This window comes from Oenanthe melanoleuca, chromosome 1, assembly GCF_029582105.1.
Source record: "Oenanthe melanoleuca isolate GR-GAL-2019-014 chromosome 1, OMel1.0, whole genome shotgun sequence".
Taxonomy (NCBI): domain Eukaryota; kingdom Metazoa; phylum Chordata; class Aves; order Passeriformes; family Muscicapidae; genus Oenanthe; species Oenanthe melanoleuca.
In genome coordinates, this window is record NC_079333.1 from 37,099,444 (window position 1) to 37,115,005 (window position 15,562).

Genomic DNA, 15,562 nt, shown 5'->3' on the forward strand with positions numbered 1-15,562 from the left:
CGCCGCCCCCGCCGGCCCCGCCGCCGCCAATCCCGCCGCGGGCGCCCTGCGCTGCGCCGGGCGGCGGCCGCGCCGCTGCTCCGCCATTGGCCGAGGCGCGGGGGCTCCCTCTGACAAAGGCCGGCCTCTTCCGCCCTCCGCGCGGGCCCACGCGCCTCCCCCCGCCCGCGCGCCTGCCTGCAAGGGCCCGCCCGCCGCCCGTGCCTCTCCATTGGCTGAGCGGCGCCCTCGCTCTTCTTTTATTGGATATCTGCCGTGTCACTCAACTCTGAGATGAGGACGAGGCGGGACTTACACCCGATCCTCCCTTCTCATTGGCAGGCTGGGTTGGCAGTCAGGCGAGCTGCCGCGCGGGTGCCGTGCCTTAAAGTGACATGAGCTGGCGCGGGATCTCCAATGGCCGACATGGCGACGGCAGCGGCTGAGTGCGGCCATCGGTACATGGTGAGGCTCGGCGGGCGGTGAGGGGCAGGACGGGCGGGAGGCCTGTGAAAGCCGAGGGATAGCGGCCGGGCAATGCGGGGCTGGCGGCTTGCCGGGCCCCAACGTGCTGGGAGCCGTACGGGCTGTGGGAGCTGGCTTGTCTGTTAAATGATGTGTGTATATATATATATATTATATATACGTATATGCGCATGTGTATATATATCTACACACGTCTATCGGTATTTATGTGCGTGTATGTACGTATGTGTGTGTGTGTATATTTATGTGTGCGTATGTATGTTTGTACATATATGTACATATATATATATGTATATGTACGTGTATATAAACCCGTGATGCACGCACGCATATTTTCTAAAGCGACAGGAACAAAAAGATCCTCTGCTATTGAAGGCAGCCCTCTTGCTGTGCCCATATACCGGTGCTGGGCGGTCCCGTTTGTATTGAACGGGAATAAGGTGTTGAGTTTTTGTCTCAGAAACAGCCCGGGACGGTGACTTGGAGCCCTGTTCCGGCCCAGTCCGGGCAGTGCTGGGGCAGCGGGCGGTGGATTGCTGCTCTGGTTGTTTCCCAGCTGTGGCAGATGAAACGCTGCCTTCACTGCGGCTTAGCTTTGGCAGATAGCTGTGCCCTTAGGCGTGCGTGGAGCACCTGGCTCCACAGGTATTTGCCGTGTCCCTGGATTGGGACAGGTAACCACCTACACGCCCGGGAGCAGAATTTCCATGTCGGCTCCGCTCCCCAGGCCTGGGTGTGGAGGAGCAGCGGGACTCACCTGGTGACAGGTGACACGAGGAAGGAGCTGGGCTGGCCTCTGTGCACGGAGGCCGGCTGGAATTGTTTCTAGCATGCCTGGGGTAGGATGTCAGAATACTCATTTTAGTCTTCAATAGGTAAATGTAGGCTGCTTAATCAATTTAGTTAGCCAGACAAAACTTTTGGGGAAAAAAGTTGCCCACTGTAGACTTTCTTTCTGTACGTGTTCAAAAAAAGAGATAAACCCTAACTTTATATTTTTCTGAACCTTGAAAGTAGTTGCTTTTAGTATGTCTGGCACTCCATGGCAGATAGGTGACAAAAATTATTGTGTCAACATTTTTTCCTCCTCATTTGATGTAATTGCTTAAGTTAACTTTTTTATGTCTGCTTTTAACTAGAGATGTTATTGAAACGTAGAGTGCTCCTGACTCAGTCTATATCAGGGAGGCACAGCCGGCACTTGGCTTGTGGGTGATAGGAGCTCTCCTTCCTTCCCCACTTTCCTAGTACTGCAGTAATGAGGAAAGATAGGCTGCTAATTGAGATTGTCCCTCCAAAATTACTATGAAAGCTTGAGTAACTGGGTAATTGGATGTTTTATAATCACTACATTCAGTATCTCATTATTTGGGGGTTTTTTCCTCATTGCCTACATAATTTCCCTGTGTTTACTTGTTAGGTTGTTGTTTTTTTGTTGTTTTTTTTTTGTTTTGTTTTTTTTTTTGGTTTTTTTTTGTTTGTTTGTTTGGGTTTTTTTGGGTTTTTTTTTTTTTTTTTTTTTTTTTTTTTTTTTTTTTTTTTAGTTTTTTTGGGTTTGTTGTTTTTTTGGTTTGGTTTGGTTTTTTTAAACCAAGTGCAAAGACCACTTAAAGCATTGCCAGATATCAATATTTTTTCCTCTTTCTTTTTTGGTCGTGAGCACCCAGATGAGAGCTTGCAATAGCACCCATTCTAATTTAATCCCTTTTAAAAAAACCTTTTGTTTGAGTTTGTGTCTTTTTTCTCCCGGTGTGTTCAGGAGGTCCCTGTGTGCTGATGATGCGTTAAGTTATCTCTGGTCTGTGTTTTTAGTATTCCCTTCTTTCTGCTCGAGTAGGCAGCTGATAGGCAGTGGTGAAAGCCAAGAATTTTGGATGGCAATGTTCTCAGACCTGTGGAGATAAAATGTGCTCAGCTCACTGTTATGTGTTAAGCTCCTTCATTTACTACGCTGAGGCTTTAGTGTGGCTTAAGGAAGGAAAGACTCTGAGGAGCTCCCTGAAAGAGAGGAGATGTAGTTAGCAAACATGACCTAGCTGAGATTCAGAACAAATTATGTAGAGTTCCCTGTTTTTTTGTTTTGTTTTTCACAATTTTCCTGAGCATCAGAGCATGATACTCCCTGTGAGACTTTCCAAGAGCCAGAACAAATTTAAATGGTTTTTGATGACTTGAGAGATAGGGGAGGAGAGCAGAGAATTGCTATGATGTTTGAGCTTTGTGATGGGAAATTCTTTCATGCTATTTCATAAACTTTCTCAAAGTATTCAGTCAAATTATTTAAAGTTGCAATTTATGAAACTGAATATAAGCCTCTCTTTCCACTCTTTTGCTTAAAAATAGAAAAGAAAAATATACATAGTAGCAAGTTATTGTTTAGCCTGAAAAAACCACGATTGCCTATGTAATAGATGGTATTCCAAATTTTTTCAGTAGCCATTTGAAGCAGTTATCTGTACTATTACACCATTGAAATTACTATTGCTATTACAAGGTACTATTACTGACTATTTAAATTGCTGCCTATTCCCTGCATCCAAGTGGAATTTAGAAGACCTGTAACTAGTCAAAAGCCTCAATTTGCTTTGCTTTATGTGACTTTGGTGCTCCAGGGTTTTGAGCACAGCATTTTCTTTCAGTTAGTCTGCTGTTGGCTAGAAAAATGTTACTAACGCCAGTAAAAACAAACAGAAGAATTCCTTTACTTTGGTGTTTTTTATGTAGTTACTTTTAATTCTCAGACAAGACTTCACCTGTAAAGACATAAAAGAGGATAGTAGCATCTAGAAGGATTGTGATGCTGTCAGCCCTACTTTAGCTTCAACCTGATTCCCCTTTTTCTTCTGACTGTTCTGTGATGTACCTTTGTTTTTGAATCAATAGCAGACAGGATATTGATATTTGAATCAATAGTTACTGTTTGGGTTGCTGAGGCTTATGTTGCTGCTATTCCTGTACTGCTGCTGCAGAAGTGCTGTGTTTTGCTTGGTTCATTTTTACTCCATCGTTTGGTCTTGGTCTTCTCTGCTCATTGATGTCATATCCTGTAATGACATTTTTTATGTTAGCATCTAACAGGCTTTTGATCTGGTGGAGTCACATATTCTGGTTAGACTTGGGAGGCTGCTGAGTGTAAAACTGTGTTTTGCGTAAAACACCTATTCAAAATAGTTTTATTAAAAGGCTCTTAATTAGGGATAAGTGTTTTAATTCACTTTGTGGTGGCAAATGCGTGTGCAAATGCAGTTATTTTGAGAAAAAATATTATGTTGTGTAGGAAAATGTTTTAAACACAGACTGTAAAGCTGTCATAAAATTGTGCTTAGAAACACCAATTAATACACTCAGAGTAGTTAGGGTCCTAATTTTCTTACCCACAATGAATTACTGTAGGAAGAGTGATTATTAGAGGAAATCAGCTGTTCATGGGCTTTAAATGACTTTAAAATTTTCTTACATTTTTTCCCCGTATTTGGCTCCTCATAATATATTTTGGGCTGTTGTGTAATTTGCTATGAGATACTTAATACTTTCTGTATTTTAATTTTGGTCATGATATACTCCCAATTTGCCTGCAAAAGCATAAAAACACCCTGCCAAAATCAACAATTTCTCATTTTACTTACTGGTGAATGGGGAAGCTGTGGGAGCTTTGCATCTGCCTGCAGCCCACCTCTCTTAGGTTGCCTTCAACTTCTGTCACTGAAATGTGTAGTGATGGGTGCAGTTGAGAGAAGTTAAAAATAAGAATTTCATTTAATTTGTACATACAGATTGTAAAGCCTAGGCCAGGTAGACAGTTTTTGAGTTGAAACTATAAACACACCATTCTACCGTGTCTCCTTTATTTGGAAAAGCTTCTTCCCAACTAGGTGGTCCCTTCAGGTCATTGCAACATCTAAAGCACAGGAGGTTTTTGCAAAATTGGTTTTCCCAGACTGCTGGGAAATCCATGATCTCTGTAGCCACATTTTTCACAAGTGTCTGAAGCTGATTTAAGAGTACATTACTGCTTAGAGGCAGAAGTACTGCTGGTTTTCCTATGCTGATACCCCCAATAGATGTAGTATAAAGTCATCTGGATGTGTCTTGTGAAGTTCACTAATGAAAAGATAAGGACGATGAATTGGAGTGAGTGGAGTTGGAGGGATTGGGACTCTCACCTTTCCAGTGTGTCTTGTGCTCCATGTACAGTCAATGAGCTCTTGTGTTGGATTAGGGAGTGTAAACCATGGTGCTGGGTGTGCCTTATCAGGTTTGGCCACCTTAATGCAGTATCTCATGTGCAGTAAATGTAACCAGTAATTAAGGTGGTTGTTTTCCAACTGATTAAGGATTGCCTTCTCCCAATAAACAGTAGACAGAACAAGTAAATGGAAAACAGTGTAAATCAGAAACCAATATGGGAAAGACATTCTTCTGTTTGCTGCTGTTTTTAATGGATGGGAAGTTGGATGTAAAAATGACACATCCTGTGTCATTGAGTCTCCAGTAGCAGTACTTCTACACGTCATCTGATAGAATCTTACTTTATTTTTGCTGTTGTGACAAAGAAACAGATGTGCTGAATAACAGCTTTATTTTTTTTTTTTCAGGATGATCTGCACAGAACCCAAAACTCCACATCAGCCACTGATGGACTCTCTTCAAGAGAGTCATTTGTAGAATATCCAAAGCACAAGCCATTTATTAATTCAGATTTGCAGCGTTCCCCATGGAAACCAGTTATTCCGTATCCTGAAAGCAACAGCAGAGGTAATAGTTCAGCAAAGTTGTTTTCTTACATGTCTCCAAATTGTGGTAAAATACTTCCACGTCTGTGAAGGTCTTTGTCTTTTTATCCTTTTATCAGTTCCCAGTGATGTCCAGGTCACCTGTTTTGGAGGTCCTCGGCACTTCTCTTTCCAAAGGACACCTGATGATAGAAGTCATCTTACAGATGGAGAAAGATGCTCCTCTTCAGTAGTAGAGAATTGTAAAATTTCTGAGTACTCTGTGAAATTGTGCTGACATGTTTTCTTTGTTACTTCTTCAGTCTTCCTATCCTTCAACCTTTCGTCTCCTAAGTTGATAGCTGAGTTAGAAATAAGGAGACTTTAGTCCCCAGAATGGTTTGGAGCAAAGGGAGAGGTCCTGTTAGAATTGGAAAGCTTGTCATGGATGAAGGTTGTGTTGTGAGTATTTATCATATCAGTGAAGACTTAAAGGATGCAGAGAAGGTTTCAGCCAAGTGCTAAACTGATAGCTCACAAGACCAGAAAGGGAGGCGATTTTACTCTCATTTATTATTCTTGTTTCTAGGCTGTTCCTTGTCCCTCCTTTCCCACTCTGGTCCTGATGTTCATCTCCGTATAAACAGATTTGTCTTGCATGACTGGACATGAACAAAAAGCCTATTCTTGGTTAGTTTTTCTGTTGTTTTAATGAATTACCTTGTCATGTAGTGAGACTTACTCCAGAGCTGCCTTGGGGTACATGCAGGGTGCATCATGAGGAGTTGGGAGACCAGAGCAGGACCAATCCTTTGAAGAGCTCTTTGGCTCAGGGTCATTGCAGAAATGCTCCCTTTAAGTGGCATGGAGGCTTAAAGGTATGAACTACTTGATATAGTTTTCCTTTTATAGAGAAGAGTGAGAAGTGTTTAGGATGAATCCTAATATTACCCAAACTAAATAAAAAATCAGGATGCTAGCCTCAAGTCGCTGTTCCAATAACACAATCTATGTCTGAGTTACTAGGGACTTGTGTGTTAATGACCTCGAAGATGAAATCTCAGTTCTCTCAGCGCTATTTAAAATGCCATATATACTCTCAAGGCCATCAGCTTTGACAGTGCTGTTGACACAAAACTAAAACAATCTTTACAGATGAAAAATTGGATGTGCAGGAAGGAGCTTCCTTATGAATTACTGATGCAGCTGTATTTTTGTAGAGTGTGCTGCATGTTGCATTAGCAATAAAGTTTTGACTTCCAAGTTTTCACTTGGCAGTTTTTTCTCCTAATGGTTACTCTTCCAACTCTGAAATAAGGATGGGTGGTGGAAGGCAATCAGATAAATTATATCCCTTTTTAAAAACTAGCAAATATTTTTGTTTTCAAAAAATGTTCAAATGAAGTGCAAGTGAATGTGAATATGTGCTGAAAATTGAATCAAACACACGGATGATCCAGTACATTTCTCTTTTTGCATAGCTTTTAAAGATGCAGAAATATTCTAGAGTGTATATTTTAGTAAATTTAAGGATATGGGAATTCATTTCAAATGGCCAAATTGATTTGATTGTTCTTGAGGATCCTTATTGCTCCTCCCATTCCCCATATTAAATAAATTGTATTGAAAAAGCCTGAAATTGTTTATTGTGGGCTTAATATCTTTGTGTTGTATATATGTGTCAGCATGCACAGTTGGCTATAATACTCTAACAGGAATGACTGAATGATATTTGGCCTGTTTGGTTTCACCTTTATTCACTGCTTGATTTGCTTCATTTCTGTGTTTTGTTATCATTATTGTGCATATACAGAGATGTCAATGTAGCTTTTAACAATAGTAGTAACAAATTGTTTACTGTTTCAGCTATGCCCGTTTCAACTGAATCCTAGGAACAGTAATGTAAATAGAGAGGAGGGTGCAATTGGTGATTCTGATATTGCAAATAGGGCAGAATTATCAATAATTTCCTCTTAAATGTGACTCCTGTTGCTACTTCTTATGTACTTAACAGGTTTGCATTTTTGTGATATTCTCATGTGCTGTTATATCAATATTTGATTATTTTTTTTTTGCTTTTTGGGTTATCTGATGCACAAACCAATATGCAGTCTCGACTCTTCTAGTGCTCAAACATGCTTTATTATAGGTACATTCTTTCTCTGGAGTGGATTTAAGCACAAAGGAGTGGGCTAATGTGACCTTGCAGATTAGTCTGCTATATGAGCTGTGTGTACAGATGTTCTTATGTTTAATCTCAGCAGCACTGTATAGGGGAAAGGGCTTGTGGTTATGGTTCCCTTAACAGAATTAAACAGCACATCTAAGAGACGTAATACATCAGATTACCAGCAGATGGTTTAATTGCAAGGTGATGTGAGTTCTATTATAACTGCTTTTCTTTTTCTGGTGAAGAATATAGAAAGGCTTTGTTTAGTAACTACTGAAGCTGGGAATGCAGCAGAAAGGGAAAATGGTTCAGCACAAATGTTTTTAGGTGGAGGAGGGGAGCACAAGTGCAAAACCAGAAGAATTAAAAGAGAAGTCCACTTATTTATAAGCACTTCTCATAGTTAACCTTTACTATGCTGTGTGGCCATTCATGGGAACACTGTGTTGGTGTATTTGTTGTGGTAGGAATAATGTTAATGTGGAGAATTGCCACTGTTTTAACTATCTAGTTGTGGCTTTTCATTTCCTTTTGATAAAGGGTCAGAGGATGCACTGTTTGTTCTCAATCGACACAACATTTATATGCCTTGTTCTGGGAAATAGTTGTATCTTTCCCAAATGTGTCAGGTGAAGGGTGTGCCCCGAGGGCATCTATTTGTTTGAGACTAGTTTTAGAATCAGTTATGGTTTAAAGGGAAACAGGTCTTAATTCCTGGAAGGACTCTTGGATGCTGGTAAGGAACACTCTGACCTTCTTACGTAACATGCTTTTGTAATAATGTTTCAAGTTCAGTGTTGTCTTGAAGTGGTGATTTAATGGACTCTAACTAAAGGTACTTGTTCAATTGCAGCAATATTTTCTGCTCTGAAGAATCTCCAGGAAAAAATTCATCAACTGGAGTTGGAACGGTTTCAGGCGGAGGAGAACGTAAAACACCTCAGCAGGGAAACAGCAGACTATAAAAAAGTACTGAGTGAACAAATGCAGCGCAAAGAACGTGACAAGACTGAAGTGTCAAAGAAAAATCAAGGTTGTTTGCAAACCATATATAGATACTGTAGTACATTGGTGTGGATGAAACTTGATTCCTATCAATGCACAAACCAATTTTAATTTACTTTGTTTGGCATCTTTTAATTTGTAATGACATGGGGAGTCACAAAGAAATAATTTTAAGATGTTCTTCGTTTAGGGATTTTAATGCATATTAAAGTTCATTAAAGTTTCTTATATAGGTCCTTTTCTTGTTTGTTTTGAACCTGTCCTGAAAACAAACAAAAAAAAATCCCAGGAACAAGCAATGCATGATTTCTACTTTCTGCCTTCTGTTACCTTCAGAACTGTCTTCTCAGCTGGCAAATGCTGAGTCTCGATGCAGGCTTCTAGAGAAACAGCTGGGCTACATGAAAAAAATGATCCGGCATGCAGAAAGTGAGAAGTCACATCTCTTGGAGAAACAGGTCTGTTCCCAAAACTATCTCAGGGTTAAATCATAAAAGTCATTAATTTTGCAGTTAATTTTTCATAGTTACTGTAATTTTAATACCTTTAAGTGGCTGTCTACTTCAGCTGGCCTTCGCATACTTAGATATGGATAGCTTCCCTACTTAAATTTCCCAATCTTCTCACAACCCTGGTATTTTCTTTGTGCATCTGTTTCTAAGGCAATAGCAAGCTCTGGTATTAATATGAATTGTTTGCTTCTGCATGATTGGCTTACTGCAGTAGCTCATCTTTATCTTCCAGTGTTACACCTGTGTGCCACTGGGAAAAAACCTCCCTTTAGTGTTTACAGTCTTCAAGCCTTTGGGGATTTTCTTTACTAGCATTACTCTTGCTAAATTGGGGCTGAAATACTGATTCTGTAGAAATAGCAGTAAAATTTCCATTTTCCATCATCAGTGATTGAGATTTGGCCTATATCTAAAATGAACTTGAATTCTGTTTGTAGGCATATGGGTCACCTAGAGCTGTCCATTCATTGGTCTCTGTGGCTATTCTATTTCAGTCTGTTAAATATTTACTGAAGAAAAAAAAAATAAAACTAGAAATCTATTTCTAATTTCTGCATAATTTCTTTTTTTGGTTTGGTTTTTTTTTTTTTAATGTTTGGGGTTGGAAGGAAGGAGAATCCTCTCTGAGATGTGGCAGTAGTAGTTCCTTTGGACTGTTTATGGACCTCCTTTGTGCTCCAGACACAAGGCTTACTATGGATGTTCTTGTTTTCTTGTGCTTATAATTGTTTTCCTTTTCATTCCTTCTTTTCAAGGGCTACTTGGAGAAAGATCGGTTTCTTGACCAATCGCATGTTCAGTCTAAATTGGAAAAGCTGGATATACTGGAAAAGGAATATAGCAGACTAAACAGAATGCAGTCCATAGCAGAGGTCTGTCATTTTTCTTGGCTGCTATATCAGATTTATATTGTTTATTGTCATCTGTACTTCATATCTATATGGCAGTAGCAGAGCTGAGCAAAACTTTGTGCTTTAGAGTAAGACAGAGTAAAACTTCATTTTTAAACTGAGATGTTATGAAAACTTAGTTATTGCTGCAAGTCTGCATGTCCAGGTAAGCTTTGGGTCACTCTACACTGCAAGAGTTGGAGTTTTATTATGCTTTAGTAGTCTGTTGGTGTCCCTCTTTTGTGCTGAGTTGATGACTAGGCATTGTAAGATTGTAGCCATTCCTGAGATCTTGACTTGCTTTCCATGCTACTGAATGCTAGCAGTTATTTTCTGTTATTATCCAGATTCACCCTGACTTGTATGAATTGGATGTTTTATTTTTTTTTTCTTTTAGCCCTCCTTGTTAAGAAACACAGTTATTACCAGTTATTTTGTGTGCAGACTTCTGTGGCCTCATGTTGCAAGGCCTCTAGCACTGAGTGACTCCCTGTGGCTTTGAGTCAGCCTGGACTTTTCAGGACACTATTTGAATCACTAGCTTCTACAAACTCATCATGACTGTGTTTAGTCATATTATGTTGTTGTGGGTTCACCCTTGAATTTTTATAATTTTGTAATTTTGTGTCGAGAAATAAAACTCAATCTCACCATGGGCTGCAGGGGAATCTCTGCTCTGGCACCTGGAGTACCTTATCTCCCTCCCTGGTTGACCTTAGGGTCTGCAAGGCTTCTGAGTACAAATATTCTCATTCCTTGCTTATGGATGCCATTCCCCAGCAGGTTTTTTCCCCCCATTAATCCCAGAAGTGCTACCACCATTGCTGTTGGGCTCAGCCTTGGCCAGCAGTGGGGTCTGTCTCGGAGCCAGCTGGCATTGGTTCTGTTGACATGGGGAAGTTTCTGGCAGCTCCTCAGAGAAGGAAGCCCCATGGCTGCCTTCCAATGCCTTACCACACGAACCCCACAGATCTCTGTGTGCCCTTCGTGGTGTTGGCCTCTGATGTCCCATCCACATACCTCTCTCTGCTGCTGTAAGAGACCACAAGTCTCCCAGGCCTGGAAACTGCAGAGAGCTTAACCAGGGAGAGGCTTCCTTCTGCAAATTTCCACCCTGTTCCCCCAGAAGGACCAAATAGTACATGATTAGATTGTGGTATTGTGGATAGCAGCTCTGGATTCTATCAAAATCATAGTCTTGACACCCTGCACACCAGCCCTTACCTCTGGTGGTGAAGTAGATGGTTGTTTCTCCAAAAGTATATAAGGAGATGTTTGGTAGTAAATCTTTAGCTGCCTGGCTTGCTGCAGGACTCTTAGATGTTACAAATCTTCTTGGAAGTCCCTGAGCCAAAGCAGCTGCAGCAAGCTTTTTAAGATCTTGACACCTGTTGTGGTGAGCTGCAGTTGTAGAGTGCAAATGGTTGCATTGTTTACTTAGACCAAACAATTTCAATGAAAAACAGGAGTCTTGTACTCTGAAGTAGCAGTAGTTTCCTCCAAGGTTAGAGTTGAAATAACCCATTCAGCAACTGGCATTCCCTCTGAAAGGCTTTTATCAGGCTTTTAACTGGTAGTAGCTGGAGTTTGGTAAGACTTGTTGTTCGCCTTTTTGTGCCTGGTTAGTGAAAATAATTTATTGTGGTTCTTTTTGTGTTTTTTCTGGGTCAAATCAGATTTCTTTGATTCTTTAGAAATAAGTAGCTGTCACAATTAAATATGTTTTAGAGGAATTGGATGTTAAATTCACACAATTTTGAAGCAATTCTGGGACCTGAAATAAATCTGGCTTTAGCTGTGATGAGAAGTCATTTTTCTTGTGGTCATTATGAAGTCATGAGCCGTTTTCTGGTTGACAGGTTTGCCTGCCTCTGTGGTTATAGGATATGTTCATGTGTGAGCATCTGTGTGATAGATATTACCTGAATATCTTCAAAGAGTGACTGCACTCTCTACTCAGAAGCATTACATCTGTTCCCTCTTTGATCTCTGCTGAATTTGTGGCAAGATTGTAGGAACATTTTCAAGTTGAATTTGAAGCAAGAAATAAGAGACTGTTTCATACATGATGTGCTGAAATGGATGGAAAGTGGTGAGATGTGGCTCATGAGTGGGCAGTGATGTATCTGCCTCTGAGTTCAGATACTGCCAGAGCACAAGTTGTATGGGGGTCTTACTGAGGGCATTTAATCTCCCCAGAGCCACTACCTGGCCCTGTAAGTATTGTCTTCAAGTAATTCACTAATGTCAGTAGTGGCTGTGAAAAGGAAATGCTGAGATTCCTATTTATGTGGAGTACTTACCCTGTAAATGCTTTTGAAACATCTTTATTTCAACTGCAGTCCTGCAGTGCACTCTCTGGACAGTTGCCTGAGAAGATCTGAACATTTCTGTGTCTGAAGATGGAGTAAAGAAATGTGGCTGTTCCCCTAAAAGTGCAGTTTGGGCTGTGGTCTTGTGTGTAGCCAGATGGCCAGAATGTGAATGTGTGTGTGGATGGCATTTTCAACAACTGAAATTCATAGTAATTGATCTTAATGCTAACAGTGAGACTTAAAACTACACCACCCCACCCTCCCCTAATTCTGTGGGGTGGGTAAAACACTGGAACAGATTGTCCACAGAGGTAGTAGATGCCCTGTTCCTGGAAACATTCAAGATGAGTTTGGGCAAGGCTCTAGGCAACCACCTGGTTTAGTGGAAAGTGTCCCTTGGACTTAGGTGACCTTTAAAGGTCCCTTTAAACCTAAACCATCCTATGATTCTGTGGTTCTATGAGTAGGTGGTTGCATGAAATTAATTTTCTGTTAGAAAACAGGTCAAAAATAGACATTGAAATATTTCTATTTTGTCATTAAAGTTTTTTGCAGTGGCTCCTGGTGATTGAGTGGATGTTCAGACAGCCCAGTGCTGACCTGAGTCTGCTTGTTGCTGCTTTCATTGCTGTCTTACATGATGGGCAGCACTGCTGGGCAGGGTCTGTTTGTTTGGCTCTGTACCCTCTCTCTTAGTGACAATCCAGTAATCTGCATAATACCTTCTAAAAACAAACAAAAAAAAATAATTTAGGAAATCTGAGTTGAGTATATAATTTCTAACAGGGTCTCTCACAAATGATACAGGAAGATATGTTCTTGCTGTGTAGTTTGAGCTTCACACTGTAGCTGAACAGATACCTGAGGGAATACTCATTCATTTCAGAATAAAAGCCTTGGTCCAGCTTCATGACAATGTTTGGTTTAAATAGAATATTTTCCTCAATATTTTCATACTAAAACTTCTGTCAGACTTAAGAGGTTAATAAAAGGTCTTTGAGACTGAGCACGTGGATATCAAGAGTTGTGCCAATAATGGTAAAGGGCAGAAGATGATTTTAAGTTACCTGGAATATCTTTGTTTCAAATGAAAAAAAAATCATCAGAATGATTCTTTCATTCAAAAGAAAAGGTTGGTTCCTTTATATAGTGCCTTTGTCCTTAATGTTTATCCAGGCTTTTGCTTTTTAACACCTTTGTATAACAGCTCGTTATTCTTGCAATTGATGCTTAAGTAAAGCAGAACTGAAATATTTAGTACCTCAATGTAGCAGGTTTGTGAACAAACAAGTGTAAAATACAGCTGTCACTCTATATAGCGTGCTTTTCTGCCTCAAGTTTGATTAGTGGCTCTGTGAATTACCAGTCTTTGGGGGAAGAGAAGGGAAATTGTTTTGGGTACTGGAGCTGATACCGAAATAATGAGAAAAAGGACTAATGTAGATATAGTAGTAGTCATGCTAAGGCTTAGAAAACTGCAGTTTTCGGACAGGCCCTGGAAACCAACATTGTGAAACAATAGTTAAAGAAATTAGTAGGGCGTATAGGACATGTAGAACTGTGAAAACAATAAGGAATCAGTAGGGCATATAGAACATTTAGAAACTTACAAGATAAGGCTAAAGTATAATAATAAATAAAGGGTTCTGGTGATGAGAAAACATGCAAGGGGGATTAAGGGGGGTAGCCTATAGTTCTGAGTAGACAAGCATACAGAATTTATAACTTTTAGGAATAATATCTACAAGATTTATGTATCTGTATTGTCTTGAAGAATGTGTACTTTGGCAAGTAGACCATTTTGTAAAAAGGTATAAAAACCTGATGGAAAAAGGGAACTGTGGGATCCTGACTTTGGACGCTAGTCCGCAGGTTCCCCGGGCCCTGAATAAAGCACCGCATAAACTAACTCTGTTAGTTTGTGTTCTTTTTGGGGCATCGGGCAACAGTTTTCTGGCGACCCAGATGGGACTCCGGAGGCGGCAGGGGCGGTTCGTGGGCTGATCCCCTCCACGCCGGCACCAGGTGATTTCTGGGGAGGACATCAACCCGTGCCCGACCCCGCGCCTGACGGACGACCAGGAGGTAAGCCCGAAGGTGCTTTATTCCTTTTATCAAGGGAAAGGGGGGGGGGCCTGCCTATTAAGTCGGAACGGCGTTTCCGCACAGTGGTCACAGACGTCTTTAAGGTTGTGGAAAAGCCTAGGCGCTGACCGTCAGACGCAGCAGTGACTGCGCAGGTTCAGCACTTGCCACTCGCGGCGACGAGAAAGGCAAGATTTGTGGAAAATTTGTGGAAAGGGTGTGAGTGTTGTGTGTGGTGTGTATTGTAAAAAAAAAAAAAAAAAAAAAAAAAAAAAAAAAAAACGAAAACAAAACAAAAAAAAAAAAACGAAAAAGAAAAAGAAAAAAAGAAAAAGAAAAAAAGTGTAATGATGCCTTTGAAAACGTTTAAAACTCTAGCAAGTTCCGGGATGGAAATCCCGGACGATTTACCTTTAAGCTGCTTATTACAACATTGGAATGCGGGGAATTTTGGTCAAGAACTAAGTAAAAAGAAATTGATTGATTTTGTAATCATGTATGGCCTTTATATGAACCCGATGGTATGCAATGGCCTAGGAACGGTACACTGAATCCTGACATTATTACACCTTTGATACATTTCTTGCAAAGTAATGAAAAATGGGTTTTGGGGGAGGAATTGTAGCCAGTGGGGATGGAAATACAGGTGCTTTCCCGGGAAATTCACAAGGTGTCGCCCAGGCCTTTATGATGGGGAATTACCAAAATCAGAGCTGACTAGACCAGGATTTAAAGATAATAATGGAAGTAGATGGGGAACCGTTAGAATTTAGAGTAGATACAGGGGCATCATTCTCAGCTGTCAACACTAAGATAGGACCTTTGAGTGATTCTACTATTCAAGTAGTGGGAGTTACGGGACAAGTTGAGGAACGAACATTTTTGCGGCCATTATATATAAAATTTGGGGGGAAGGAATTTGACCATCAATTTTTATATATGCCAAATAGCCCAGAATCACTATGTGGGAGGGATTTATTGTCAATGTTAGAAGCAAAGATAATATTTGAAAAAGGTAGAGTAAGATTAGAATTTCCCGAGGAGAATATTGCTAAGCTGTTTGTAGTGAAAGAAGTAGAAGCAGTAGAAATACCACAAGAAATAGAGCAAGCTGTAGTACCATGGGTATGGGAAACAGGAGTACCTGGAAAATCAAAAGCGGCACAACCGGTTGTAATAGAACTAAAAGAAGGAGCCTCCCCAGTAAGGGTAAAACAATATCCTTTGAAATTGGAAGCACGAATAGGAATAGCACCCATGATTGAACAATTTCTTAGCTTAGGAATTTTACAGGAATGTGAGTCAGAATTCAATACTCCGATATTCCCAGTTAGAAAGCCAAATGGTAAGTATAGATTAGTTCAAGATTTAAGAGCAATTAATAATATCACTAAAGATATACACCCAG

At 40.5% G+C, this 15,562-nt stretch overlaps 1 protein-coding gene across 1 annotated transcript in view; it reads left to right on the plus strand.

Annotated features, from left to right (window-relative positions):
• Positions 1-164: 164 nt before the first annotated feature.
• Positions 165-15,562, plus strand: part of CEP57 (centrosomal protein 57) — a 29,874-nt gene continuing 14,476 nt past the window's right edge. Inside the window, exons 1-5 of the mRNA XM_056484529.1 lie at positions 165-444; positions 5,061-5,220; positions 8,201-8,380; positions 8,689-8,810; positions 9,620-9,736. Coding sequence (XP_056340504.1) covers positions 397-444; positions 5,061-5,220; positions 8,201-8,380; positions 8,689-8,810; positions 9,620-9,736 — 627 coding nt within the window. The 5' untranslated portion in view covers positions 165-396. The remainder of the gene's footprint in view (positions 445-5,060; positions 5,221-8,200; positions 8,381-8,688; positions 8,811-9,619; positions 9,737-15,562) is intronic.